The sequence below is a fragment of the Macaca fascicularis genome, chromosome 14 (genome assembly GCF_037993035.2).
Source record: "Macaca fascicularis isolate 582-1 chromosome 14, T2T-MFA8v1.1".
Taxonomy (NCBI): Eukaryota; Metazoa; Chordata; class Mammalia; order Primates; family Cercopithecidae; genus Macaca; species Macaca fascicularis.
The window spans coordinates 7,508,794-7,533,945 of record NC_088388.1 but is presented as its reverse complement, the minus strand read 5'-3'; the positions used below and the strand labels follow the sequence as shown (position 1 = coordinate 7,533,945).

The following is a 25,152-nucleotide window of genomic DNA, read 5'->3' as shown; positions in this document are numbered from 1 at the left end:
GCTCAGGTCCCATGTCTGACTCAGGTGACAGAAGGCGGCAAGGCCAGAGCAGGGCATCTGGATCCTAGGCAGGTCCAACACTACTGGGACTGGTGGTGGCTGCGGATTGGAGAGGGGTGTGGCCACGGGCTGCTGTTCTTCCTACCTGTGTCCAGGGGAGTCCCTCTGGTACAGGCCACCAGGGCCCCCATGCTGGGCTGTGACGTCATCCCAGACATGGAATCGGCTGCCACATCTACCACATCAGCTCCAGCCTGGGCACAAGCCAGCATGGCTGCCACGCCTGCCCCTGACGTGTCGTGGGTGTGGATGTGCAGTGGGAGGTCGGGGAAGCGGTCCCGGAGGGAGCTGACCAGCATGGTGCAGGCCGTGGGCTTCAGCAGCCCAGCCATATCCTGGAGGAAGACGGGGAGAGAGATGGTAGAGGGGGCAGGACATGTGCCTGTGGGTGGGGGCATGGTCGGGACAGAGAGGGAGAGATGGACAAGTGGCCCAGGCACCTTGATGCACAGGATGTGGGTGCCAGCTCGCACCAGCTCTTCGGCCAAGCCCATGTAGTACTGCAGTGAGTACTTGGTGCGGCTGGGGTCGGACACGTCGCCGGTGTATGAGATGGCAGCCTCCACCACGCCTCCGGCACTTCCTGCCGCCTCCATGCCCAGCAGCATGTTGGGCAAGTAGTTGAGGGAGTCAAACACGCGGAAGACATCCATGCCATTCTCTTTGGCCACCTCACAGAACCTGCGAGGGTGAGAGCGCCCAGGGCTGAGCCCCACCCCACCTCCCTCTGAACAGTCTTCCCTGGCTCCTTCCTGACCCACTCTACTGCCCTGGGGAATGAGATCTGAGGATCTGGCCTGGCATGGGGTGTGGTATCCACAGGTCGTTGGCGGGGGGCACCCAAGTGTGGACCAGGCCCTGGAGGATCAGCTAGGCCAGTGGCAGCCTGCGGAAGAGGGCACTGAGCAAGGAGTCCTGAGGCCTGGGTTCCAGTCCCAGCCCTGTACCGAGTGACCTGGGCAAGTCTCAGGCCTTCCACTGCCCCAGGAGTGAGGGGGTAATTTAGAATCCTGTTCAGTTCTGCAACTCCAATTCTACACTTCTCGATTATTTCCCAACAGCAGCCCGTGCTGCGTGTGGCCACAGAGAGAACAGAGGCCACCACGACGTGGCTCGGTACTCTCTGGGCCACAACAGGTAGTATCTGCCCACCCCACCCCAGGCTCACTTGAAGACCACATTGTCTGGGTAATTGGTGTAGCCCACAGCGTTGGCCCCCCGCAGCAGCATCTGGAAAGGGATGTTGGGGATGAGCTCCCGGAGCTCCTGCAGCCGCCGCCAGGGGCACTCATACAGGAAGCGCATGGCGACATCAAACGTGGCTCCTGCACAGGAACCAAGAGGCCCAGATCAGCTCTGCGTGTCTGGGGAACTCTGCCAGGCCTTGCAGCCAGCTCTGCAGCCCAAGCCTCTGGCCCCAATACCAGTCCTGCTCATCTCCGCCGTCCCTGTGTTCCCTGCTCCAACCCCCACAAATTTTTCCCTTGGCTGATCTCTCGGGGGAGACCAGGCTCATTTGTGTCCCTTCTATGCCCCCTTTATAATCCCACCTTCTGTGCATCTCTGTGCTATAATTAACTAACAGGCAAGTGTCTCCTCCTGACCCTGGGCCTCCCAGGATGCACCTGGTTTCAGCTCTGCAACCTCGTGCCAGCACCAGGCCTGGCCAGAGAGGGGGCTGGGCCTTCTTCAGTTCTTCCTCTTTGGTGTTCTTGGTTTTAACGTCTCTAGCTTGTCCCCAGTGGCCTAAGCCTTTGGGATTGGCCACACAGTGGGCACCCAATTCCTGCCAGGTGCTGCGCAGCATGCCAGCCTACCTCCCCAGTTCTCCATGCTGAAGAGCTTGCTGAAGTTGTGGGCAACATAGGGGGCGATCTTTTTGAGATCGTGGGTGCGCACACGAGTGGCCAACAGTGACTGGTGGGCGTCCCTGAAGGTCGTGTCCATCAGCAGCAGCCCCTCGTGGTTCCGCACAGCTCGAGCAAAGCCCTCGGGCCCCTCTCGCAGCAGAATGTCTCTGAAACCAGCCGGGGGCGGGCCTAGGGTAGACAGGGGCATTGGTGCCCGTCCTGCAGGTGGCAACCTCTTATCTCCCCCATGAGTTGACAGAATGGATCTCACCTACCTATGGGCACTGCAGGGACAATGGGGTCCGTGGGGCTGGGGCTGGCCTTGACGGGAATCGGGGTGGTTGGGCCGTTTACCATGACATGGCCTGGGGAGAGAGTGGGCAGTGGGTCAGGGTGGGCTGGGCAGAGGCTGAGTAGAGGGCAGCAGTGAGAGTGGCTGGGCTCAGGGACAGGGACACATCCCTCCAGGATCCCCGGGCTTCCAGCTGGCCCCTGTCTTCTCCAAAGCCAGCGCCTCCTGGGACCAGGCACTGGGGACCTCTTGAGGGCCACGTGGATGGAAAAGTGGGGTCTCTCAGATCAGGAGCAAGGAGAGTGGTGAATGGGAGGGTGCAGGACAAGAGGATGCAGGGCCAGAATGAGGGCAGGGGTGAGGGGCAGAGGGCACTAGGAAGTTCTTTGGTCATGGGGAGTGGCAAAGAGGTAGGAGCAAGGGATTGGGAAAGGGAGGAGAAGGGTGGGGAGGGCAGGGCAGGGCAGGGCAGTCTCGGGCCAGACCAAGGTAGTGCAACAGCTTTTGGGCCCGGTTCTGCGCAGGCCGCAGCTGGAACAGCTCTGGGTTCTCGTCGATGAACTGGGTGTCCACGGTGCCTGCCAGGAACTGCTGGTTGTTGAGCACATTCTGCAGGAAGGGGATGTTGGTCTGCAGGACAGAGGTGGGTAGGAGGGCGTCACCATGCAGCACAGACAGGGAAGGGAGAGGAGAAAAGGCTGAAGGTGCCACCCCAGGCCAGCACAGCTTCTGGGCCTCACTGCAGAGGCCCACTTCCCCATCCCTCAGCCCTCCCCTTACTCCGGCAGAGTCCCCTAAGCTGTCAGGGGGTGGGCCTGCTCCCTCCATACTTGCTTACCCCGAAGCATGTGCTGAAGGCCACCCCTCCTGCCTCCCGGCAGCCTAGAACAGGCTCAGCCTTTCTTCCAGCAGCGTGGCCCACAGCAGTCACCCTCAACCCCCTGCCCACGCTTCCCGAAAGAGGGCTCTGCCCGCAACAGACCACACTCTGGCACTCTCACTCAGTCACTCCTCCTAGCTGAGTCCAGCGGGTGCGCTTCCACCTTGCTGCTCGTTCCCTGGGCTTCCAAGCCATCTTGCTCTCCTGTCCTCTTCTTCCCCGGCTCCTCACACATCACAAGCTACCAGAAGGCCCCGTCCCGGGGCTGCAGCACCAGTGACAGGCTCTGCCTCCAGGGCAAGACCCAGAGGTGCAACTGCCTCCCGGGCCCTTCCTTGTTCACCCATCACATAAGTTCAGCAAGTCCACGGTCAGGCTCCTGCCTGTGCACCCGTCCTCCTGTGCCCAGTGGGTGCCCCACTGTCCCCCCAGTTACCAAAACCTGCATCCCCTCACCCTCACCACCCGCTCCTCCATGCCACTGGTCAACCCAGAGGATTCGACCACAGCCATTTCGGGACCCTGTGACCTCTTCTCCATCTCCAGGCCACACCCTCCACCGCCTTTCTCATCATGGCCACCTCCAGCCACATCACACTTGCCTCGCGCTCCACGCCTTTGCACCTGCCTGGGAAGCTCTCCTTGAACTTCTGAACTCAAAGGCCTTCGTCCTGGCCTCACACCTCGGCAGAGCTGATGCTCACCTTTCCAGCAGGCCCCTGAGGAACGCCCGTGGGCAAGCACACCCTTCGGCTTCACCTGCTCGTCTGCCCGGGAACCCTTTGGGGGCAGGGCGCTGCCTGGGGCATGTGTCAGTGTGCTTTGTGCACAGGGGCCCTCGGTGCCACTCATTAAATGGCTGGGTGACAACATGAGGCTGGGCCAGGGCGAGTATGACTTAAACGGCCACATGGGGACATGGGGGCCAGCACTGTGAGAGGTGCTCCAAGGCCTGTGAAAGCATGGCCTGTGGCCGTGTAGCGACAGCCCTGGCTTCCACCTCAGAGAAAACATCTCCATGCGTCACTTATTCATGATCCCTGTTGGCACCTTCGACAGGGACTCAAGGCCACCTGGACCTCTCTGAGCTCGCCCTCTCCTCTTGGGCTCCCATCACCTGGAGGCCTGTAGGAAAGGTGCCTCCCCCCAGCATGTCAGGTGCCCAACACAGAGTGGGGCCCTGCCAGCAGTGCCGCACCTGTCTGCCCTTGAGCCTTGCCCCTGCCTCTCCTGAAGAGATGCTGACATTTCAGCTGGGCCAAGGCATGGCACTGGAGAAGGGAGGCAGCTAATGAAACCATCCAAAGAGCCCAGATTGCACATGGTGAGAAGGACCCTTGGAGGCCTCCCTTTCCCACACTGCGTCTCCCTTTTGTAGACGTCTCCCCTTTGTGACTGGCGGGCTGCCCATCCTCTCCTCTGTTCTGTAAGCTCTATGGGGGCTGGAACCAGGCCCATCCGGTTCCTGATCAGCTCAGCTCCCAGCACTGGGCGGCCATGGTGGATGCTGGTAAACATCTATATTTAGAGTGAATTAAAACTTTTTTTTTTTTTGGAGACACAGTGTGTCGCCTAGGCTGGAGTGCAGTGGTGCAATCTCAGCTCACTGCAACCTCTGGCTCCCTGGTCCATGCGATTATCGTGCCTCATCCTGACAGACGTGCACTACCACGCCCAACTAATTTTTGTATTTTTAATATAGACGGGTTTTGCCATGTTGGCCAGGCTGGTCTCGAACTCCAGGCCTCAAGTGATCCACCCGCCTCGGCCTCCCAAAGTGCTGGGATTACAGGCATGAGCTACTGCGCCCGGTGGAAAACATTTTTGATGGGGAGAAGAGGAACAAAGCCATACCTGGTGCCACTGCACATCAGAGTTGACCTGCACCACGACTGAATCCCCCTCATTTTACAAATGCCACAGCCGAGGCCCAGTGAGTGGTGACAGTGAGAATGGCTTCCGGCTGCCCATAAGCCCCTCACAAGCTGCAGCTGTCCTCCCCTCTCGCCCCTAGGAAATGCTTAAAGTATGTACCATCCATCTCTCCTGACCTACAGGAGGAACTTGTTTTCAGTGGTCGGGTAACGTGCCCAGGACTACACTGCTGTGCCGGCGGGATCAGAATTCCAATCTTGGGTTTCCCCGAGTTTCCTGCCACCTGGTCCATGGGGATCAGGGCTGGAGGGAGGAGAACGAGGATGGCTGAGGTTTAGGTGGCCTAAGGACCAGGAGACACGGGGAGGTGGTGACTTCCCCTGTTTCCCAACTGGCCAGACCGCTGGTGGTGGCGGGCAGCTGGAAGGAGACCAGGCTCGCCGAGCCACCCAAGCCCCCCAAGCCCCAGCTTTCTCCACCAGGAAGCAAGGAACCTCCCCCACCTCACGCCGGGAGCCCTTTCTCTGAGCCCAGCTGGTTCCGAGCCGCTCTTCCAGGAAAATGGCCCGGCGGGGACAGAGCGGGAAGGAGGGGCTGAAAGCGCTGCGAGGACGCACAGCTTCCCACTGCGTGCCCCCGGCCGTTGCGAAGCCGCGCCGCGCAGACCAATCCGGCCCGAGGCGGAGGCCGGTTGGCTCGGAACGCCTGGCCGGCAGGGCGGGCGGGGCAGCTGGGGAGGGAGGGAGAGGCAGCAGAGACAGGGCGGGGCGGCGGGGGCGGGGCGCCTGCCCAGAGGCCGAGCCCTCTCGGCCCCACCCCGCAGCAGCCTTGCCAGTGGGGCCGCCCCAGCCCCCCCACGGCCGAACCCCGTGCCGGTTGGGGACCCTCCACGTGACTCGGTGATGCAGAACGGTTATGACCTTCAGCGTGTGTCTGTGAACGCGAGGGTCCCAGCAACAGTGCGGGTTTGCGCTCGGCCCTGCCCGTGGGTGCAGGGACGTGTGGGTGTGTGGGCATGTGTGGGTGTGCTGGGGAGGGTGCCCAGCGACATGTGACAAAGACTCCCGTCTCCGGGAGATGGTGAAGGGGTCCGCGAGCAGGCGCTTTGTCTGGCTGTCTGCAGAGTGAGGTTCGCGCCGCGGCGGCGGGCGCCCGTGCGGTGCAGGATGCCGGGGCGCCAGGGTGGCCGGGGGCGCGCGCGCCTGTGCCAGGGTGAGTGCGCTGCGGCAGCGCCGGGGGGCAGCGCGGCGGGCCCGCGCCGGCCTGGGCCTCGGGCGTGACTGGGTGCCACCCGTGGGCGCTGCAGCAGCCGCGTGTCCCCGTGACCTCGGGAGCCGGCCCGGGCCCGGGTGGATCCCCGCGCGCCCCTCCCCGTCCGCCCTCCACGTGCGTGTCCACGGCGCGCGCGCCCGCCGGCGCGCACCCGCTCGCCTGTCGCCGCCGCCACCGCGAACCGCGCTGGGAAAAGGTGCCGGGAACCGAGCGAGCCGGGGCCGCGGGCCCGAGCGCCATGGGCCCGAGGGTGGGCGGCGGGCGGCCGGTCATCCCCGGGCCTCGCCCCCGCGGGAGAGCGGCCAGGAGTCGGCGGGGGCCGGCCGGGCTCGCAGGGAGGCCGGCCCGCGCCCCCTGAGCGACGGACACCAGGTGAGGGGGCCGCCGGGCGCAGCGCGGGGGCCGGCCTGGGTGGGGACACGGACTCCACGGGAGGTTCGGGGGGCGCCTTCTCTGGCGGGGGAGGGGATGGCGCGGAGGGGGGAGGGGGCTGGCGATTCCTGGGAACGCCTGGGAAAGGAAGTTCCGGGACCCTCCCTGCTCTCCGTCCTCCTCCGCTTCCTGCCTCATGTCTCACCTTGTGCCCAGCGCCTGGACTCCCCCTTAACTGCTTGGGAAATGTGACCTTTGCTCTGGGGGGCCTGGCCCTGCAGGCCCCAACCTTCCCTCATCCCTGGCGGCCCTCTTGGGCCTCTGACCCAGCCCCTCCCCGGGCCAGGCTCACAGAAGCTGGCTTCTGGGACTGTCCTGGGCCCAAGTGGGCACCTGCACCAGCCCCACCTGTGCCCGGGCTGTGGCCCTTCCCTACAGGGCGCTCACCATGGCCCCGCCGCTCCTGCTGCTGCTGCTGGCCAGTGGAGCGGCCGCCTGCCCGCTGCCCTGCGTCTGCCAGAACCTGTCCGAGTCGCTCAGCACCCTTTGTGCCCACCGAGGCCTGCTGTTTGTGCCGCCCAACGTGGACCGGCGCACAGTGGAGCTGCGACTGGCTGACAACTTTATCCAGGCCCTGGGGCCCCCTGACTTCCGCAACATGACAGGGCTGGTGGACCTGACGCTGTCGCGTAATGCCATCACCCGCATTGGGGCCCGCGCCTTTGGGGACCTCGAGAGCCTTCGTTCCCTGCACCTGGATGGCAACAGGCTGGTGGAGCTGGGTACAGGCAGCCTTCGGGGCCCCGTCAACCTGCAGCACCTCATCCTCAGCGGCAACCAGCTGGGACGCATCGCGCCAGGAGCCTTTGACGACTTCCTCGAGAGCCTGGAGGACCTGGACCTGTCCTACAACAACCTCCGGCAGGTGCCCTGGGCCGGCATCGGCGCCATGCCTGCCCTGCACACCCTCAACCTGGACCATAACCTCATTGATGCACTGCCCCCAGGCGCCTTCGCCCAGCTCGGTCAGCTCTCCCGCCTGGACCTCACCTCCAACCGCCTGGCCACGCTGGCTCCGGATCCGCTCTTCTCTCGTGGGCGTGACGCAGAGGCTTCTCCCGCCCCCCTGGTGCTGAGCTTCAGCGGGAACCCCCTGCACTGCAACTGTGAGCTGCTGTGGCTGCGGCGGCTGGCGCGGCCGGACGACCTGGAGACCTGCGCCTCCCCGCCCGGCCTGGCCGGCCGCTACTTCTGGGCAGTGCCTGAGGGCGAGTTCTCCTGCGAGCCGCCCCTCATTGCCCGCCACACGCAGCGCCTCTGGGTGCTGGAAGGCCAGCGGGCCACGCTGCGGTGCCGGGCCCTGGGTGACCCCGCGCCCACCATGCACTGGGTTGGTCCTGATGACCGGTTGGTTGGCAACTCCTCCCGAGCCCGGGCTTTCCCCAACGGGACCTTAGAGATTGGGGTGACTGGCGCTGGGGATGCTGGGGGCTACACCTGCATCGCCACCAACCCTGCTGGTGAGGCCACGGCCCGAGTAGAACTGCGGGTCCTGGCCTTGCCCCACGGTGGGAACACCAGCGCTGAGGGGGGCCGCCCCGGGCCCTCGGACATCGCCGCCTCGGCTCGCACTGCTGCCGAGGGTGAGGGGACGCTGGAGTCTGAGCCAGCCGTGCAGGTGACAGAGGTGACCGCCACGTCAGGGTTGGTGAGCTGGGGTCCTGGGCGGCCAGCAGACCCAGTGTGGATGTTCCAAATCCAGTACAACAGCAGCGAGGATGAGACGCTCATCTACCGGTGAGAACATGCGCCCCACACCCGGCTGCACTCCTGGTGCCCTCCCTCCGCCCTCTGCTCCCCACAAGGCTTTGCTTTCGCTCCTCCTCTCTCTGGGGCTGAAAACCGCTCCCAGACCATGGCTGCTGGACTCTTGGAGGAGCAGTGGCCTGGCCTGGCTGCCTGAGGGGCTGGAGCTCAAGGGGTGGCAGGAGGACCCCACCCCATGAGATGTCCCAGGTGTCACTGAGCTGTGCAGGCCTCCTCCGGCAGCAGGTGGCGGTTGGGTCTGTCTGAAGCACATGGCCCGCGCCCGCACGCGTTATTTCTGCCCTGCTGGTGCCATCCCCCCACCCCATCCCCCTCGCTTGCCTGGGTCCTGTGCCAGTGCACACACCCATCTCCTGGCCACACTCTTGAGCCTGTTTGCCTTCCTGAGTGAATGCAAGAGCCCGAGTGGCCCCCGGGGGAGGGGTGTTTGAAGCTGGGAGCACGGGAGCGGGGAGGTGAGGATGGAGCTAGACCCCAGCCCCCAGCTCTGACCACCTGCCCTTGCCTGCAGGATAGTCCCAGCCTCCAGCCACCACTTCCTGCTGAAGCACCTGGTCCCCGGCGCTGACTATGACCTCTGCCTGCTGGCCTTGTCACCGGCCGCTGGGCCCTCCGACCTCACGGCCACCAGGCTGCTGGGCTGTGCCCATTTCTCCACGCTGCCAGCCTCACCCCTGTGCCACGCCCTGCAGGCCCACGTGCTGGGCGGGACCCTGACCGTGGCCGTGGGGGGTGTGCTGGTGGCTGCCTTACTGGTCTTCACTGTGGCCTTGCTGGTTCGGGGCCGGGGGGCTGGGAATGGCCGCCTCCCCCTCAAGCTCAGCCACGTCCAGTCCCAGACCAATGGAGGCCCCAGCCCCACACCCAAGGCCCACCCGCCACGGAGCCCCCCGCCCCGGCCGCAGCGCAGCTGCTCTCTGGACCTGGGAGACGCCGGGTGCTACGGTTACGCCAGGCGCCTGGGGGGAGCCTGGGCCCGACGGAGCCACTCTGTGCACGGAGGGCTGCTCGGGGCAGGGTGCCGGGGGGTAGGAGGCAGCGCCGAGCGGCTGGAAGAGAGTGTGGTGTGATGCACGGGCAGCTTCCTGTGTGCTCCAAGGGATGAGCCTCGTGGGGCAGAGGGCCCAGGGCGGCCACCTGGCCTGGGAGTCCCTCCCTGGTTTTTACTCTCGGTACCTCAGGCTCCCCTGTGTGCTTGGCGGGGCAGGGAGCCCTTTCCTCGGTTCTGGCCTCCAGACCAGAGTAAGGGGCAGGTCCCTCCAACAGGTGCTCACAGCCACCAAGGCAGGGGCTGCAGCCACCAATTGGGAGTCTTGTTTTTATTTATAATAAAATTGTTGGGGACACCTCAATGCTAGTCTCTGGTCTTGTCTGGCTAGGTCCCCCAAGACGGGAAGATGGGACACAGGCCAGTGGTAGCACACAGACAAGGGAGGGGCTCCCGGGCCCTGTGGGGGCAGCCACAGCAGCCTCGGGCCTCCCGGCTTCCTGTCCATGGGGGCGGCCCAGGGCTGTGCCTGGTGTGTCTGGCCTGCAGGAGCATGGGCTTGGGCAGGCGGTCTCCCCTCGCCTGTAAGTGCAAAGAACGCCCCTTCCTGCCAGGTGGGGCCAGGACGTGGTGTCCAGTGTAGAGCCTGGGGAGCACACGTGAGCGCCTTCCCCATGGCGCTTCAGGGGTTGCAGGACAGACACAGGACTGGACTAAACAGCAGAAGGAGGTGGGGGACAGTGCAGCCCTTCTGGGAGAAGGGACCTGGGCTGAGCGTACAGTGAAAAGTTCTCATGGCTCCCAGTGCTGACAGCTGTGTCTGCCACCTCCCAGGGCATCTTGTGGACTGGCAAAATGCCATCCCAAAGGAAGAGCAGGGAACCCCACTGCCCTGCCATCAGCCCACGATCCTCTGGAAGGTTCCTGTCAGAACTGTGGGTCCGAGTGGGACGGCAGCTCCCAGCTCAGATGTGATCTGGGCCTTCCAGGGAAGGCGGCCTTTGCCCTCCCTCGCTGCAGGGAGGCAGCCAGATGGGCACACAAGCCCTGCTCTGCTTCCTCTGCTGGGACCCCTGGCCAGGCCCGGGCAGCCTCTGACCTGGCCCAGCCCCTGCAGCCTCCTGAACGATTTGCTTCTAGGCACTGGCTAGGGGGCATGGGCAGACGTGGCCCTCAGCCCTGCATAGGGTCAGGCTCCCCCAGGTGCTGTATGAGAACTCAGAAGGCAGCCCTGGCACCCCAGGCCACGGCGAACACGCTGCACAGACTCCCTGGTGTTTTCTGTGTGAGGGCCAAGGCACTACCGCCGGGCAGCCAAGGTGAGGCAGGTGCTGTAAGGCGTACATGTGTGTTCATGTGTGCACGGACCTGGCTCACATGCGTGTGCCTGCCTTCCCAGCCCCAGAACATGCAGCTAGAGGTGGGCTTCGAGAGCCTGGTTTAGATGAATGGGAGCAAGGTCCTCGACAGAGAAGGTTGTGGGGCGCGAACGCCATGGAGGAGTGGGCGGGGGCACGGGACAGCGTGGGTGGGCATGGACAGCAAAGGGACAGGAGGGCCAGGGCTGCCATGCTAGGCACTAGCATGAGGCTCAGGGGGCGGCTACAACCAGCGGCCTGGTCTCAGTGCACGTTTGGGGAGGACTTAGCACCCCCAGACACCAGAGACACTTATCCTGCTGCTGGCCCCGTGGTCACAGGCTCTAGTGCCCTTTTCTCCACCTGGGGGGCGGAGGACGGTCTGAGGAGGAGGATCTTTCCAGGCCCTCCAGGGTGCAGTGCAGGCACAAGGTCCTATGGCCCAGGGACCATTTTGGCACATGGGGAGCTGCTGAGGGTGAGAAGGGAGCAGAGGAACTGGGGCACAACCCTGGGAGCCAGCCAGGACCATCAGAGCAACGGGCAGGGGCAGGCGAGGGGGATGGCCTGGGTCACCCCTGCGCATGACCATAGATCCCCTCAACACTGAAGCAGCTGCAGGACATCCCCACCAGGACACCAGGAGCCGCAGCAAAGTGCAGGGGGAGCGCGTGATGTCAGCAGCTGATGTTGCAACACACCTCTGCCTGTGTGCACGACAGGGACCCGCAACAGGGAGGCTGAGAGGCTCCCCACGGAAGGGTAACACTCCCTGGTCTCTAGGAAGCGCGCTGCTTCCTCTCAGGCTGGGAGACAGGCTGGCCACACACAGGCATGGGCCCAGAAGCCTCCAGGGGCTCTTGTGACCAACCAGCCATGTGGACATGTAAGGAGCGACCGCAGGACCCTGAAGGGACAGCACGGCCCACATGCCCCCCGACCTGCCCACCAGCTGCGCCTCAACAACAGGAAGGGCTGGAAGAAGCTGCAAGGAGGACGCGAGGCCAAAGCAGAGGGGCTGGTGCCAGTGCCCAGGACAGTCCACCCTGTGGGGACCCCCAAGAAGATGGGGTGGTAACTCCCACAGGGGCTGAGGGCCAGAGCCCCTGTCCTCCGGCTCTTCTTGCCGTGACACTGACGGTAGCACCCACGGGACACGTGCTGGCTTCAAAGGCCGAGGCAGCATTTGTTGGCTGTGGATTCCTCTCTAGCTACAGATACCAGTAACAGAGCCCAGCAAAGGGCTCTTTGGATCCTAAATACCCATTTAGGGTCCTCATGCCAGGCAGGGTACCCACCAAGGCCACCCAAAGCTAAGCTGAGCTGCCAGCCCACCAAGGGCTGGGTGCTTTGCCTCCTAAGCCTCCTGCTCATGTCTCTGGCTGCGCCCCTGCCCTCAGCTGCCCCGACGCACCCAACACTGTGTGCACCAGGCCAGGTGAGGAGAGCAGGGGGCTGGCGGGGGCCTGACTCGGCGCAAAGTGACCATTTCTACACGGCTTGGGCTCTTGCCCGGGGTGGGGATCCACATTTTCCAGAAATTAAGAATTATCTGGGAGGCCAGGCACAGTGGCTTACACCTGTAATCTCAGCACTTTGGGAGGTCGAGGCGGGCAGAACATCTGAGATCAGGTGTTTGAGACCAGCCTGGCCAACGTGATAAAACCCTGTCTCTACTAAAAATACAAAAATTAGCTAGGCATGGCGGTGGGTGCCTGTATTCCCAGCTACTTGGGAGGCTGAGGCAGGAGAATTGCTTGAACCCAGGAGGCAGAGGTTGCAGTGAGCCAAGATCACGCCACTGCATTCTAGCTTGGGTGACAGAGCGAGACTCCATTTCAAAAAAAAAAAAAATTATTATCTGGGGAACTTGTTCAAAACACAGGTTCTGGGGCCTTTACCCAAACCTGTGGGATCAGGATTTCCAGAAGGGAGGCCTGATGATATTTAACACACATTCCAGGTGATTCTCACCCCAGAGGGGCAGGAAGCAGTGTGGGTCTTCCTGGAACAAGGTTAGACAGGAGGTGTGTGAGGAAGAGCTCCGGCCAGGCCACTCGCAGGGACTCCTGCAGTGGGGTGCCCAGGTGCCCGCAGAGTCTGCAAACAGCTGGAGTCTGGCACGCAGCTGCAGCTGGGGAGAGCCACTGACCTCGACCCATCAGTCAGGGGCAAGGCTGAGGTGAGACCATGTGCCGGGCCCTTGGTGGGGAGGTGAACGGCTAGGGGACCCTCCAAGGGCTGGGAGCAAAGGCAGGCAGGGGCTGCAGCTCTCACCTTCACACCTCGGACGCGGAACTCCGCAAGGGCTCTGCTCATCTTGGTGGCGGCTGTGGGGTGGTCTTTGCCGTGGGCGATGACTTTGACCAGCAGGGAGTCATAGTGGGGCGAGATGATGGCTCCTTGGAAGGCGGAAGCATTATCCAGGCGGATGCCCATGCCCTCTCCACTCCGGAACACCTGTGGGAAGGGTGAGGCGTGAGGGCCTGCGCCAGAAACTGCAGTCGAAAAGGCCCCACCCATCCCGAGGCTGGCCAGGTGTGCGCCTGGCAGCTGCTGAGAGCTGAGCGTGCAGTGTCCACAGGTGAACCCCAGCTCTGGCTGGTCAGGTTTTGCTCTGTTTCTGCCACCAAACCCAGGAGTGCGTCTCTTCTCTATGTGCCACAGTCACTGCTGCTGGCTCCCTGTGAGGAGCTGGGAGGGGGCAGAGGAGGAAGGGAATGCCTGCCGGGGAGCGGAAGAGGGGCCTGGGCAGGCAGGGGCCGGCCCTGCCTCTATTCCCATGGACCTGCTGCACCTGCCTGAGCAACCTTCTGGCCTTTCAGACTCATCCACGTGTCCATGTGTTTGTTCCACAGCACGGATCGAGGTCTGCTGACCCAGCCACTAAAGGGCCTCACCATGGACTCCCAGACAGCAAGGGGAAGCGCAGGCCGGCAACAGGGCCCCCGGAGGACAACGTGTGAGGCAAGAGGTGAGGCGGACCAGGGGGTTTGTTTTTGTTTCTAACAGGGTGGTGGGGAAGGCCTCAACATCCACCCACGCTCCCTTCCTTTCCTTTCCTTCCAGAAGGGAGGATGGGAGGAAGGGAGGGAGAGGAGGCAACGAGGAGGAAGTGGGAGAGGAAACGAAGGGAAAGTGCCAGAGGCAGGAGAGCGCCTGCCCAAGGGTCCACACCCAGCAGGGAAGCAATCCAAGGGCGAGGAGAGGGCAGCGGGGCAGCAGGACAGGGCCAGGGCCAGGGCCAGGGCCAGACAGCGACGGGAGGGGCAGCGGAGAGCAGGAGACAGAGGCGCCAACACTCACACACACAGGTGGCTCGTGCCGCCTGAATGACTCCTGCAGAGAAAGGCTCCCCAGAGGTGGGGGACCCGTCAGGCCCAGGTAAGGAAGAAGGGAAGTAGGGGGACCACCCAGAGGGACTCGGGACACCCACTGCCCATTTCCGCTTCTCAGGGGTAGAGGCCTGTGTTCAATAAAAAGGAACTTAATAAAATATTTAAGGGTGAACACTCAGCTGAGAGCAGGAACTGTCGGCTAAAAATATTCTGTGGTGAGGCAGGCTCTGAAGAGCCAGGCCTTGGAAGTGGGGATGGAGGGAGGCAGAGAAGTCAGGGGCTGCCGGACAGTACTCAGCCTGGGGCTGCCCCCGCCTACAGATTCCTCCAGAAACAGAATGCAGGCGGCCAGCTCCCTGCTGAAGCCACAAGCTCTGCTGCTTCCAGAATCCAGAGAGCTCTGGTTCCTACCCCCAGCCTCCCCAGCCTCCCCTGTCTCAGAAGCCCAGAGCCTGGCCCATATTCATCCTTGCTCCCCTCACCGCCCCTACACAAGCCCGGGGGCCTCTGCCCTGGACTCTTGAGCAGAGCTGGAGCTCCATCAGTGTCTTGCCTCCTTTGGGGCTCAGGCCCCTGGATAGGGAGCAAGTCCCCAGCACAGCTGGCAAGGTGCTGGTAGCACGTGCAGGGCTGGGAACAGGCACTGAGTAGGCCACAGGGCTCCTGCCGACAGCTGGGACCAGAGGCTGGGGAGATGGGATTCGGAGGTCAATGACTGGGTCCCAGTGCTGAGAGGAGGGAAGGTACAGGGAGCCCTCCTGGAGAAGGCACCAGTCTTGTTGTGCTGAGGAGCCTGCCCCGGGCTGCCTCAGCGCCCCTGACGCCAGCTCTCTCCCGCCACCAAGGCCGCCGTCTCACAGCCCTGAATCCGCCTCTTCGTCTCCCTCCTGTGCCGCCATCTCCGACTCCCTCACCCATCCTTGATGGGTCCCTGAGCTCGGCTAAGACTCCATTGGGACCTCTGGGCCCAGTCCTTTGCTGCCCCCACCCCCAGGTCCTGCCTTGCTGGCCCCTCCCTCAGATGGGAGATGGAGCTTGGGCAGCAAGGCGTGGGGCTCCTGTGGGAGCTGGAGGGTCAGGGGCTGGCTTTGTGTCTGGGTCCCTGCGTTTTGCTCCAGCAAGCTGGCCTGCTCCGCGCTCCCGCCCTCATGACTTCCTCCTGGCCTGGATGCCCGGTGGTCTCTTCCCCTGGGAGGCACCGCCCCTCCTCCAGGCACTGCCTGCCTCCGTGTACTCTACGCCCAATTCAGAGCCCACATGCGGGTCCTCCCTAACTGCCGGGCTGTGGCAACTTGGCGCTGCAGCCCCAGGCACCGGGTAGAACCTGTGCACAGGGGAGCTGGCATCTCCCTCTGCTCGAGCGCTGCCCACCTCAATGCGGCCAGTGTCCGGCTGGAAGCTGCGCGCGGGGTCCTCGGTGGTGACCCGGCACTGGATGGCACAGCCGTTGATGCGGATGTTCTCCTGCCGCAGGCCCAGGTCGGGTAGGCTCCTGCCTTCAGCCACGTGGATCTGAGCATGGACCAGGTCTACACTGTGGGGCATGGGGAGGAGCGAGGAGAGGACAGGAGAAGAAGGGGAACATGAGGCGGGGGATGGATGAGGGGCACTGCAGCTAGGGGGGCGTCCACACACAGTGCGACCCCTGCCCATAGCTCTGGGCCAGCCTGAACAACCAGCTCCTCCCAGCCAGTGGCTCCACAGCCCCCTGCCCTGCTCCCACCAGGAGCAGACTAAACTACACTGTGCCTGGCAGCTGGAGAGGGCCCGCTGAAATACCAGGACCACCTGCTCCCGCACCCCTGACTCAAGACGCCGTCCACGCAGCTCCTCCCAGTACTCTGCCTCCTTCTTCCTTAAGGTCTGTTTTCCCTACTCCCCTAAACACCCCTTTGGTAAAGCCTAGATGTGAAGCCTCAGCAGATCTCCAGGTCAGAGGGCCAGGATAGCTCCTTCTTGGGGCCATATGTGCTGTGCTGTGTGGGTGGCTGTGAGGGGGGCAGTGTGCAAGAGAACAGGTGCTGTGAAGGCTGGGCTCCTCGAAACGGCAACCACAGCTGTGAGAGGGCTGCACAGTGGGTGCTGGGTCAGGACCTGTCTTTCTGGGGCCTGTTTTCCCGCTGGGCTTGTGCCCAAAACCCCCTAGAGATGCTTGGAGAGTGCAAGCTTCCCCAGCGCTGCAGGGTTTTCCAAGCTCAGCCTTACTGCTCCTAAGGGCAGTCACAAGTCCAAGTGGAACAGCTGTTTAAAAAAACAAACAAACAAAAAAAACAGACCAGGCACCACGGCTCATGCCTGTAATCCCAGCACTTTGGGAGGCCAAGGTGGGTGGATCACACGAGGCCAGGCCTTCAAGACCATCCTGGCCAACATGGTGAAACCCTGTCTCTACTAAAAATACAAAAATTAGGCCTGGTGGTGCACGCTGTAATCCCAGCCACTTGGGAGGCTGAGGCAGGAGAATCACTTGAACCCAGGAGGCAGAGGTTGCAGTGAGCTGAGATGGCACCACTGCACTCCAGCCTGGGCAACAGAGAGAAAAAAAAACACTCAAGGTTTTACATGTATTGCCACTGAGGCTTGTGGTGCAGGCGGCCTGGAACCTACGCTGGCAGGATTTCCCCGTGGTCCTGCTGCCTGCCGGACCACTTCGCAGCAGAGATAGCTCCCACTCAGTGCCATGGGCCAGGCTGCGCTCCTCCCATGCTTCATCTCCACCACAGTGCGCCGAGAGCCCTGTCATTCCCACCAGAGGAGGAGCTCGAGGGTCAGAGAGGCTGGAGCTCACCCAAGCTCCATGTGGCTCAGGACCTGAGAGCACCTGAGCCCCAATCTGCCTGACACAAAGCCGTGCTCCAGAGCAGACAGACTCCCATTCCTAATAGGATGCTCTAGACAGACCCAAGACCAACGAGTTCACAGCCGCTTGAGGGGGAAAAGTCTCACTGGGCTAAAGTGTTGGCCTTGTCTCTAAGCTTCTAAGGAGAGGGAGGGGCCTCCATGCCCCTGGCAGGCCACAGCAGCCAGTCCAGCAGCATCCGCAGTCTCAGGTGGGGTCGGGACTGGGGGCAGAACTGGGGTCAGAGACGCTCCACAGTGAGATGGGCTGGCCCAAAGCCAGCATCAACAAATTACATGGCTCAAAATAGAGACCTTGAAGGGGCGAGGGCCATCGTGACTGTCATTTAGAAACCAGGCACATTTTTAAAATGTCATCCGCAGTGCCTGCAGGGGGCATGGTAGTGCCACCTCTCTAGAGGCCTGTTCCGAGGGATGCTGCCTATCCTTCAATCAGATAATCCTGTTGAAGGGTTTACCCTCAGAACTCTTCAGAGCTGAAGCCAGACATTCGGGCACACATGATAACTGACACGCTTAATAACCACCAGAGCCAGACACAACCTAATTGCCTAACAATCGAGGACTATGTAAGTTAAGAAATATACGCAAGACGGAATAGTACGCAGCCACTAAAAGTATTCAGAGAGAATTATGGCCTGGGGAAATGCCTTCAACAAATATTAAATTTGAAAAGTAGAATAAAAATTCTATATAAAACATCTCAATTGCATTAAACTATGTCTCTAGTAAAGCAAGTAAACCGGGAAAGCAGCAAACCAAAGACAACCGGAGAGGCCTGGGTTCCAGCGCCAGCTGTGTGAGCCCGAGCAGCTCTCCAAATGTCTCTGAGCCTTGCTTTCCTCCTGACAGATGGGAGCACCTGGGCCTGAGCAATCGGCAGCGTCCTGACAGACAGGAGGGCGGTCAGTCATTTTTATTTGCTCCTTTGTGCTGATCTTTATAATAACCATGTAATGCTTTTAGAATAATGACTTTTAAAACACTAAGTACCTGGATCCCCATTGCTCTCCACCCATGTGGGGAGTGAGTGAGCCCCTGGCTGCCCCCAGGAGCCACTTCGCCTGCACTTTATGCAAAACCTAGAGGCCGCGCGTCCTGCCCCGCCCACCCGCCTGCCCGCACTCACTCGGTGATCTCCTCCGTGACCGTGTGCTCCACCTGCAGGCGGGAATTGACCTCGATGAAGTAGTGCTTGCCATGCCTGTCCACCAGGAACTCCACGGTGCCCGCGTTCTCGTAGCCCACCTGTGGGGGCAGCTGCGTGAGCAGGGGGCGCACAGGCAGGACCTGGGCGAAGTGACTGGACCCAGGACAGGGATTCCATCCCACCCACTGGGTTGGCTCCGTAAAAGAACGGACTGCGGCAAACCCTGCCCCCAAAGATGGCAGGCAGACCCCAGGGCTCGGGCCTGGACAGTCCCCCAAGTAGTCCACTGGGTTCCAGGGTTCCCGGAGCCACAGATGGCTACACCCAGCTCATCTGGGAAGAGACATGGGCAGAAGCCTCCGCCCACCCCAGTCTCGGCACCTTGCCCTGCTGCCTCCAGGGCTTGCCCGCCAAGGCTGTGTCATCCACTCAGACCCGGAGACCCAGGCTTCTCCCAGCACCTGCTTCTGCTTGGAGGTATTTTCAGAAAGTCCCCTTCTAGTCTACTGCGCAGTCACCTCTGGCCACCACCACCCAAAGAAATTCACTTGAGAGGTATCAACAGATAATGACTCTAACTCAAGTTTCAGCCCTAATTCCAGTTTCACTTTTGGCCCCATCAAAACCACAAACCAGATTGAATCACCTCCCTCAAACCTGTTATGGAATGTGAAATAGTATAAGCCAGTGAATAAGACCTGATTCCTGAGGTAAACCAAACCTCAGCTCTAAACGTGACCCTGGTCAATGCCTCGCGTTAGCTGTGGCTGAGGCCTTGCTGCAGAGCGCACATCCCGGCCTTCAGCCTGGGGAGGTGACAGCATCCTCCGCTGCCTATAGGCCGGGCAAGAAGAGTGGGCAGGACCCCGCTGCATGCCTGGCCACAGCAGATGCTCTCCAGGCCAGGCCTAGGGCAGGTTGCTGTGGGAGATAGCTTACCTCAGCCTCCTCCACAGCCCAGGACCCCCTGACCAAAGCTCCCAGAAGAGCAGAGATGGGCAGAGGGTGCACAGCAAGGAAACAGATCATAATACACACGATGTAGGAGACCGAAGCACGTGAGGGAGGACTGCCTTTATAATGGCCCTCAATCTTGACAGAATCCACGGAATCTCATTCTCCTGATGACAGGGACGAGCCGGTGCCACAGAGAAGCCAGCTCTGTGTAGCAGCAGGGCTGAGGAGGCGGCTGGGGCTCCTTCCCTCCCTCTTCTCAGCCATCCTGGACTCTAAGCTTGGCCTCTGGGCCAGGTGCCTCAAATGCACATGGAAAGGATGCCATGGACACATTTCTGGCCCCTGAGAGAGTCCTTCACCCTCTTCTCCCCTTCCCCCACCAACGCCCCACTGAGAGGCCTGCCGGCCTGTGAGCACAGGCTCCTGTCCCCACGGGAAGCCCACCCTTCACCTGCTTAGCGAGTTTCACAGAGTCGCTGGTGAGCCGAGTCCGAAGCTGCGGGTCCAGGTGGGCGGCGGGGGCAATCTCGACCACCTTCTGGTGCCGCCGCTGGATGGAGCAATCTCGCTCGTACAGGTGCAGGATGTTCCCATACTGGTCCCCTGGGGAGGGAGGTAAACTGGGCTCAGCTTTTCCTGGAATCTACACGCCTCCTAAATGCCCCTACCAACCCCACATAACCACTGTGGCCAGTCAGTGCTGGCTGCCAGCAGTACAGAGGCTGCCAGGAGAGACACCAGCACCACCAAGGCTGCAAGGACCAGCTGCCAGCTCGGCCCCTAGAGCCCACTTTCCAGAGTCCTCTGTCCTCAAGGCCAGCCGCTGTGACCCCACCAGGACTGGACCTCTCAGCTCCTGCCTCCAGCTGCCCCAGGCGGGGCGTCAGGACCACTCACCCAAGATCTGCACCTCGATGTGGCGCGGTTTCTCAATGAACTTCTCCACGAACAGCGCCCCGTTCCCAAAGGCGGCCAGAGCCTCTGAGTAGGCCCGGGTGTAATTCTCCTCCAGCTCCTGTGAGGGCGGGCGGGGGCCAGGCAGACATGGGACCCCACGGCACTACCTCTCCCCTGCCACGAACCCCACCCACTTTCCAGATCCCTGAGTGGTCCACCCCTGCCCCCACAGCAGGCTGCCCTGCCCTGCTCCCAGCCCTGGGCATCTTCACTCACCTCATAGCTGTGCACGACCCTCATGCCACGGCCTCCACCCCCATAGGCCGCCTTAAAGATAATGGGGAAGCCGTAGGTGTTGGAGAACTCGTGGGCCTCATGCAGGGACGTGATGGGGGCGTCTGTGCCAGGGACGACAGGGACACCTGTTGGGGGAGAGGTGTGGGGGAATCTCTGTAACGGGCAGGAATCCCTGCCACCTCTCCCTGCTGGACCCTCTCCAGGAGCTGCGTGGCCACCCCTTGCTTGCCCATTATATTCACCCGCAGCGATGGCGATGGCCCGGGCCTCCACCTTGTCTCCCATCTTGCGGACCACTTCTGGGCTCGGCCCAATAAACCGGACCCCTGCATCCTGGCAGGCCTGGGCGAAGTCCGCTCGCTCAGAGAGGAACCCGTAGCCAGGGTGCACTGCATCCACGTTGTTCTCCTGCGGGTGGGAGTCAGGGAGAGGACGGTACCCTTCAGTCCCTTCCAAGGCCTCAGCCAGCCTCTTCCCCTGCCTCACCTGCTGAGCTCCATCCATTTACCCACCCATGCCCAGAGACGCTGAGCACACCAGCCTCAAGAGACCCCCGCGGCAACTAAGACTCCCTGGTCCCTGCTGTCCAGGCCCAGCCAGGCCGCTGGGCTCACCTTGGCCACCTTGATGATGTCTGGGATGTGCAGGTAGGCCTGCACGGGGGCCAGGCCGCGGCCGATGAGATAGGCTTCATCTGCTTTCTGCCGGTGCATCTGGCCCGTGTCCTGCTCAGAGTAGATGGCTACGGTGCGGATGCCCAGCTCCGTGCAGGCCCGGAACACACGGATGGCAATCTCACCTAGAGGGCAAAGAAATGAGAAGTTAGATTCCTAGGTCCTAGGAGAAGCAGAAAGGGGAGTGGGGAGCCAGGGCCTGGAGCAGAGTGGGAGAGGAACACCAAGGCTGGGGCCGGCCACAAGGCTCCTCTCACCGGCCCCACTGGTGCTCACCTCTGTTGGCCACCATGACTTTCTTGATGGGCTTATACTCCAGGCGCCGGACATTTGGAGAGGCAGCGGGGGCGGTGGAGGTTCGGCGGATTCCCAGGAGCCTCAGGCCCCCATGGACTGTTCGGAACTTCAGCATCTGGGGAGCGAAGTCAGAGCCCAGGTTAGTGCAGCCTCAGCACTGAGGTTCCCCAGAATGAGTGAGGGCCCTCCCCAACCCCACAGTGGCCCCACAGAAAGGCCAGCACCATCTACCTCCTGGATGCCTGGCCAAGCCCAACATTTCCTGGCTCTAGAGAAGGGAGCAAATCCAAACCGAAATGGAGCCCCCGGCTCACCCTGATGTTCTAACTGTGACTTTCTTGTTGTAGAGACAGGGTCTCCCTATGTTGCCTAGGCTGCTGGCAAATGATCCTCCCACCCCAGCCTCCTGAGGCAGTGTTTTTGTCCATTCTGCGAATGGACATTTGGGAGCTCATTGAGGTCAATGGTGAAAAAGCAAGTATCCCAGGATAAAAACTAGAAGGAAGCTATCTGAGACACAGCTTTGTGATGTGTGCATTCATCTCGCAGAATTAAGCCTCTCTTTTCATTCAGCAGTTTGGAAACACTGTTTTTGTAGAACTGCAAAGGGATATTTGGGAGTGCATTGTAGTTAAGACTACAGGTGTGAGCCACCGTGCCCAGCATAAAATGCACTATAACTTTTTTTTTTTTTTTTTTTTGAGACGGAGTCTTGCTGTGTCACCCAGGCTGGAGTGCAATGGCCAGATCTCGGCTCACTGCAAGCTCCGCCTCCCGGGTTCACGCCATTCTCCTGCCTCAGCCTGCCGAGTAGCTGGGACTACAGGCGCCCGCCACCTCGCCCGGCTAGTTTTTTTTTTTTTGTATTTTTTATTAGAGACGGGGTTTCACCGTGTTAGCCAGGATGGTCTCGATCTCCTGACCTCGTGATCCGCCCGTCTCGGCCTCCCAAAGTGCTGGGATTACAGGCTTGAGCCACCGCGCCCGGCCCAAATGCACTATAACTTTTAAAAGTATCAGGTCGGCCCATCCTGGCTAACACAGTGAAACCCCATCTCTACTAAAACAAAACAAAAGAAAACAAAAAAAAAAAAAAACAAATTAGCCAGTCATGGTGGCTGGCGCCTGTAGTCCCAGCTACTCGGGAGGCTGAGGCAGAAGAATGGTGTGAACCAAGGAGGCAGAGCTTGCAGTGAGGTGAGATCGCACCACTGCACTCCAGCCTGGGTGACAGAGCGAGACTCCGTCTCAAAAAAAAAAAAAAAAAAAAAGTATCAGGTCGGGTGTGGTGGCTCACGCCTGTAATCCCAGCACTTTGGGAGGCCGAAGTGGGAGGAGTACCTGAAGTCAGGAGTTCAAGACCAGCCTGGCCAACATGGTGAAACCCTGTCTCTACTAAAAATACAAAAATTAGCCAGGCATGGTGGCACATGCCTGTAATTCTAGCTACTCGGGAGGCTGAGGCACGAGAATCGCTTGAACCTAGAAGACAGAGGTTGCAATAAGCTGAGATTGCACCACTGCCCTCCAGCCTGGGTGACATCAAGACTCTTTCTCAAACAAAAAAAAGTATAATACTTCAGGTTGGGCACGGTGGCTCACACCTGTAAACCCAGCACTTTGGGAAGCCAAGGCAGGTTTGTTTGAGCTTAAGAGTTTGAAACCCATCTGGGCAACATGGCAAACCCTGTCTCTACAGAAAATACAAAATTTAGCCAGACGTGGTGGCACACGCCTGTAATCCCAGCTACTTGGGAGGGTGAGGCAGGAGAATCACTTGACCCTGGGAGTTGGAGGTTGCAGTGAGCCAAGATTGCACCACTGTACCAGTCTGGGTGACAGAGCAAGACTCCATCTTAAAAAAAAAATATATATATATATATATATATACACATATTTAAATCAACTGATGACAACTTATATCCCTGAATGCAGAGAGGCTTCAGAGGTTGGCCAGTGCTTCATTTGTAAAATGAAGGAAACCAAGGTGCAGTGGAGACTAAAAAGACAGCTGCCCAGCGCAGAGCCCAAGCCAAACCAGATGCAGTCTTTTCACCCCTACATTTGGGCCTCATCAACCATCTGATTCATTTCTTTTCTTTTCACCCCTGCATCTGGGCCTCATCAACCATCTGATTCATTTCTTTTCTTTTCACCCCTGCATCTGGGCCTCATCTAACCATCTGATTCATTTCTTTTTTTTGAGACAGAGTCTCGCTCTTGTTGCCCAGGCTGGAGTGCAATGGCATGATCTCCACTCACTGCAACCTCCGCCTCCCGGGTTCAGGCAATTCTCCTGCCTCAGCCTCCCAACTAGCTGGGATTAGAGGCGTGCACCACCATGCCCAGCTAATTTTGCTTTTGTTTTGTTTCTTTTCTTTTCTCTTTTTTTTTTCTTGAGACAGAGTCTTGCTGTGCCAACAGGTTGGAGTACAATGGCGTGATCTTGGCTCACTGCAACCTCCGCCTCCTGGGTTCAAATGATTCTCCTGCCTCAGCCTCCCGAGTAGCTGGAATTACAGGCACCTGCCACCACACCCAGCTAATTTTTGTATTTTTAGTAGAGATGGGGTTTCACCATGTTGGCCAGGCTGGTCTCGAACTCCTGACCTCAGGTGATCCATCTGCCGTGGCCTCCCAAAGTGCTGGGATACAGGTGTGAGCCACCACGCCTAGCTGTATTTTTAATAAAGATGGGGTTTCACCATGTTGGCCAGGCTGGTCTTGAACTCCTGACCTCAAGTGGTCCACCTGCCTCAGCCTCACAAAGTGCTAGGATTACAGGCGTGAGCCACCACACCCAGCCCATCTGATTCATTTCTTAGAAAAAGTTTAAAACACTTAGCCATTTTGTTTTAAATAAGGAACACAAAAACGTACTCAAGAAATGAAACAAATATTGCAAAAACCGGCCAGATGCGGTGGCTCACGCCTGTAATCCCAGCACTTTGGGAGGCCGAGACGGGCGGATCACGAGGTCACAAGATCAAGACCATCCTAGCTAACATGGTGAAACCCCGTCTCTACTAAAAAAAGACAAACAACTAGCCGGGCGAGGTGGCGGGCGCCTATAGTCCCAGCTACTGGGGAGGCTGAGGCAGGAGAATGGCGTGAACCCGGGAGGCGGAGCTTGCAGTGAGCTGAGATCTGGCCACTGCACTCCAGCCTGGGCGACAGAGCGAGACTCCGTCTCAAAAAAAAAAAAAAATAAAATAAATAAATAAATAAATAAATAAATAAATTAGCTAGGCGTGGTGGCGGGTGCCTCTAGTCCCAGCTACTTGGGAGACTTAGGCAGGAGAATGGTGTGAACCTGGGAGGCGGAGCTTGCAGTGAGCCGAGATCAGGTCACTGCACTCCAGCCTGGGCGACAGAGTGAGACTCCGTCTCAAAAAAAAAAAAACCTTGCAAAAACCTTAGTGCCATATTATAGCGAACAACATGGAAAAAGGGAAATAAAGACAGAAGAAAAAAAAGAGAAGAAATAAGGAAGTAAGTAGAAGAAAGAGAAGAGGAGGAGGAGGAAAGACCCACAGCCAGGGGAGAGAAACAAAACCCCAATGGGGACAGACCCTATGCCAGGCACAGTCTAGGCCTCAGGAGTCGAGAACACAACAGTGAAGGGTTCTGCTCATGGAATATAAATGGCAGTGAAAGGAGCAAAGCAAAGAAAAACAAGACACAAATAAGAACATTTCAGATCACAAGAGCCTGGAAGATAAGAAACAGGTGACATTTCGCGAATTATCTGGGGCGGGTGCAGGGGTTTGGGGGCTGGATATTAGAAAAGGCCTCTCGGAGGCGGGGACACAGAAGCTGGGACCTGGATGGGGAGAAGAAGTTGGCCATGCACAGATCCGCAGAGAAAGCTCCAGGAAGAAGGGATAGCGACTGCGAAGTTCTCAGGAA

General features: G+C 60.2%; 3 protein-coding genes across 27 annotated transcripts in view; 1 reads left to right on the top strand and 2 right to left on the bottom strand.

Moving 5' to 3' along the window:
- PC (pyruvate carboxylase) overlaps window positions 1–25,152 on the bottom strand; it is a 109,828-nt gene that overhangs the window by 2,001 nt on the left and 82,675 nt on the right. For all 25 annotated transcript variants that reach the window (XM_074013117.1, XM_074013116.1, XM_074013118.1 and 22 more), the window contains 15 exons: window positions 21,223–21,358; window positions 20,887–21,071; window positions 20,515–20,680; window positions 20,252–20,397; window positions 19,976–20,093; window positions 19,530–19,681; window positions 18,101–18,219; window positions 15,484–15,646; window positions 13,052–13,234; window positions 2,688–2,832; window positions 2,186–2,275; window positions 1,878–2,099; window positions 1,229–1,385; window positions 501–741; window positions 146–395 (listed from right to left, as the gene is read on the bottom strand). In XM_074013117.1, the coding sequence (XP_073869218.1) occupies window positions 146–395; window positions 501–741; window positions 1,229–1,385; window positions 1,878–2,099; window positions 2,186–2,275; window positions 2,688–2,832; window positions 13,052–13,234; window positions 15,484–15,646; window positions 18,101–18,219; window positions 19,530–19,681; window positions 19,976–20,093; window positions 20,252–20,397; window positions 20,515–20,680; window positions 20,887–21,071; window positions 21,223–21,358 (2,473 nt within the window). The remainder of the gene's footprint in view (window positions 1–145; window positions 396–500; window positions 742–1,228; window positions 1,386–1,877; window positions 2,100–2,185; window positions 2,276–2,687; window positions 2,833–13,051; window positions 13,235–15,483; window positions 15,647–18,100; window positions 18,220–19,529; window positions 19,682–19,975; window positions 20,094–20,251; window positions 20,398–20,514; window positions 20,681–20,886; window positions 21,072–21,222; window positions 21,359–25,152) is intronic.
- On the bottom strand, window positions 4,937–6,896 carry LOC135967199 (uncharacterized). The gene is made up of 2 exons (XM_065529398.2): window positions 5,461–6,896; window positions 4,937–5,260 (listed from the first exon to the last, which is right to left on the bottom strand). Exon 1 carries the CDS (start codon window positions 6,797–6,799, stop codon window positions 5,462–5,464), a length of 1,338 nt encoding a protein of 445 aa, XP_065385470.1. The 5' UTR covers window positions 6,800–6,896; the 3' UTR covers window positions 4,937–5,260; window position 5,461.
- Window positions 6,397–9,780, top strand: LRFN4 (leucine rich repeat and fibronectin type III domain containing 4). The gene is made up of 3 exons (XM_045372190.2): window positions 6,397–6,601; window positions 7,040–8,398; window positions 8,940–9,780. Exons 2-3 carry the CDS (start codon window positions 7,050–7,052, stop codon window positions 9,496–9,498), a joined length of 1,908 nt encoding a protein of 635 aa, XP_045228125.2. The 5' UTR covers window positions 6,397–6,601; window positions 7,040–7,049; the 3' UTR covers window positions 9,499–9,780.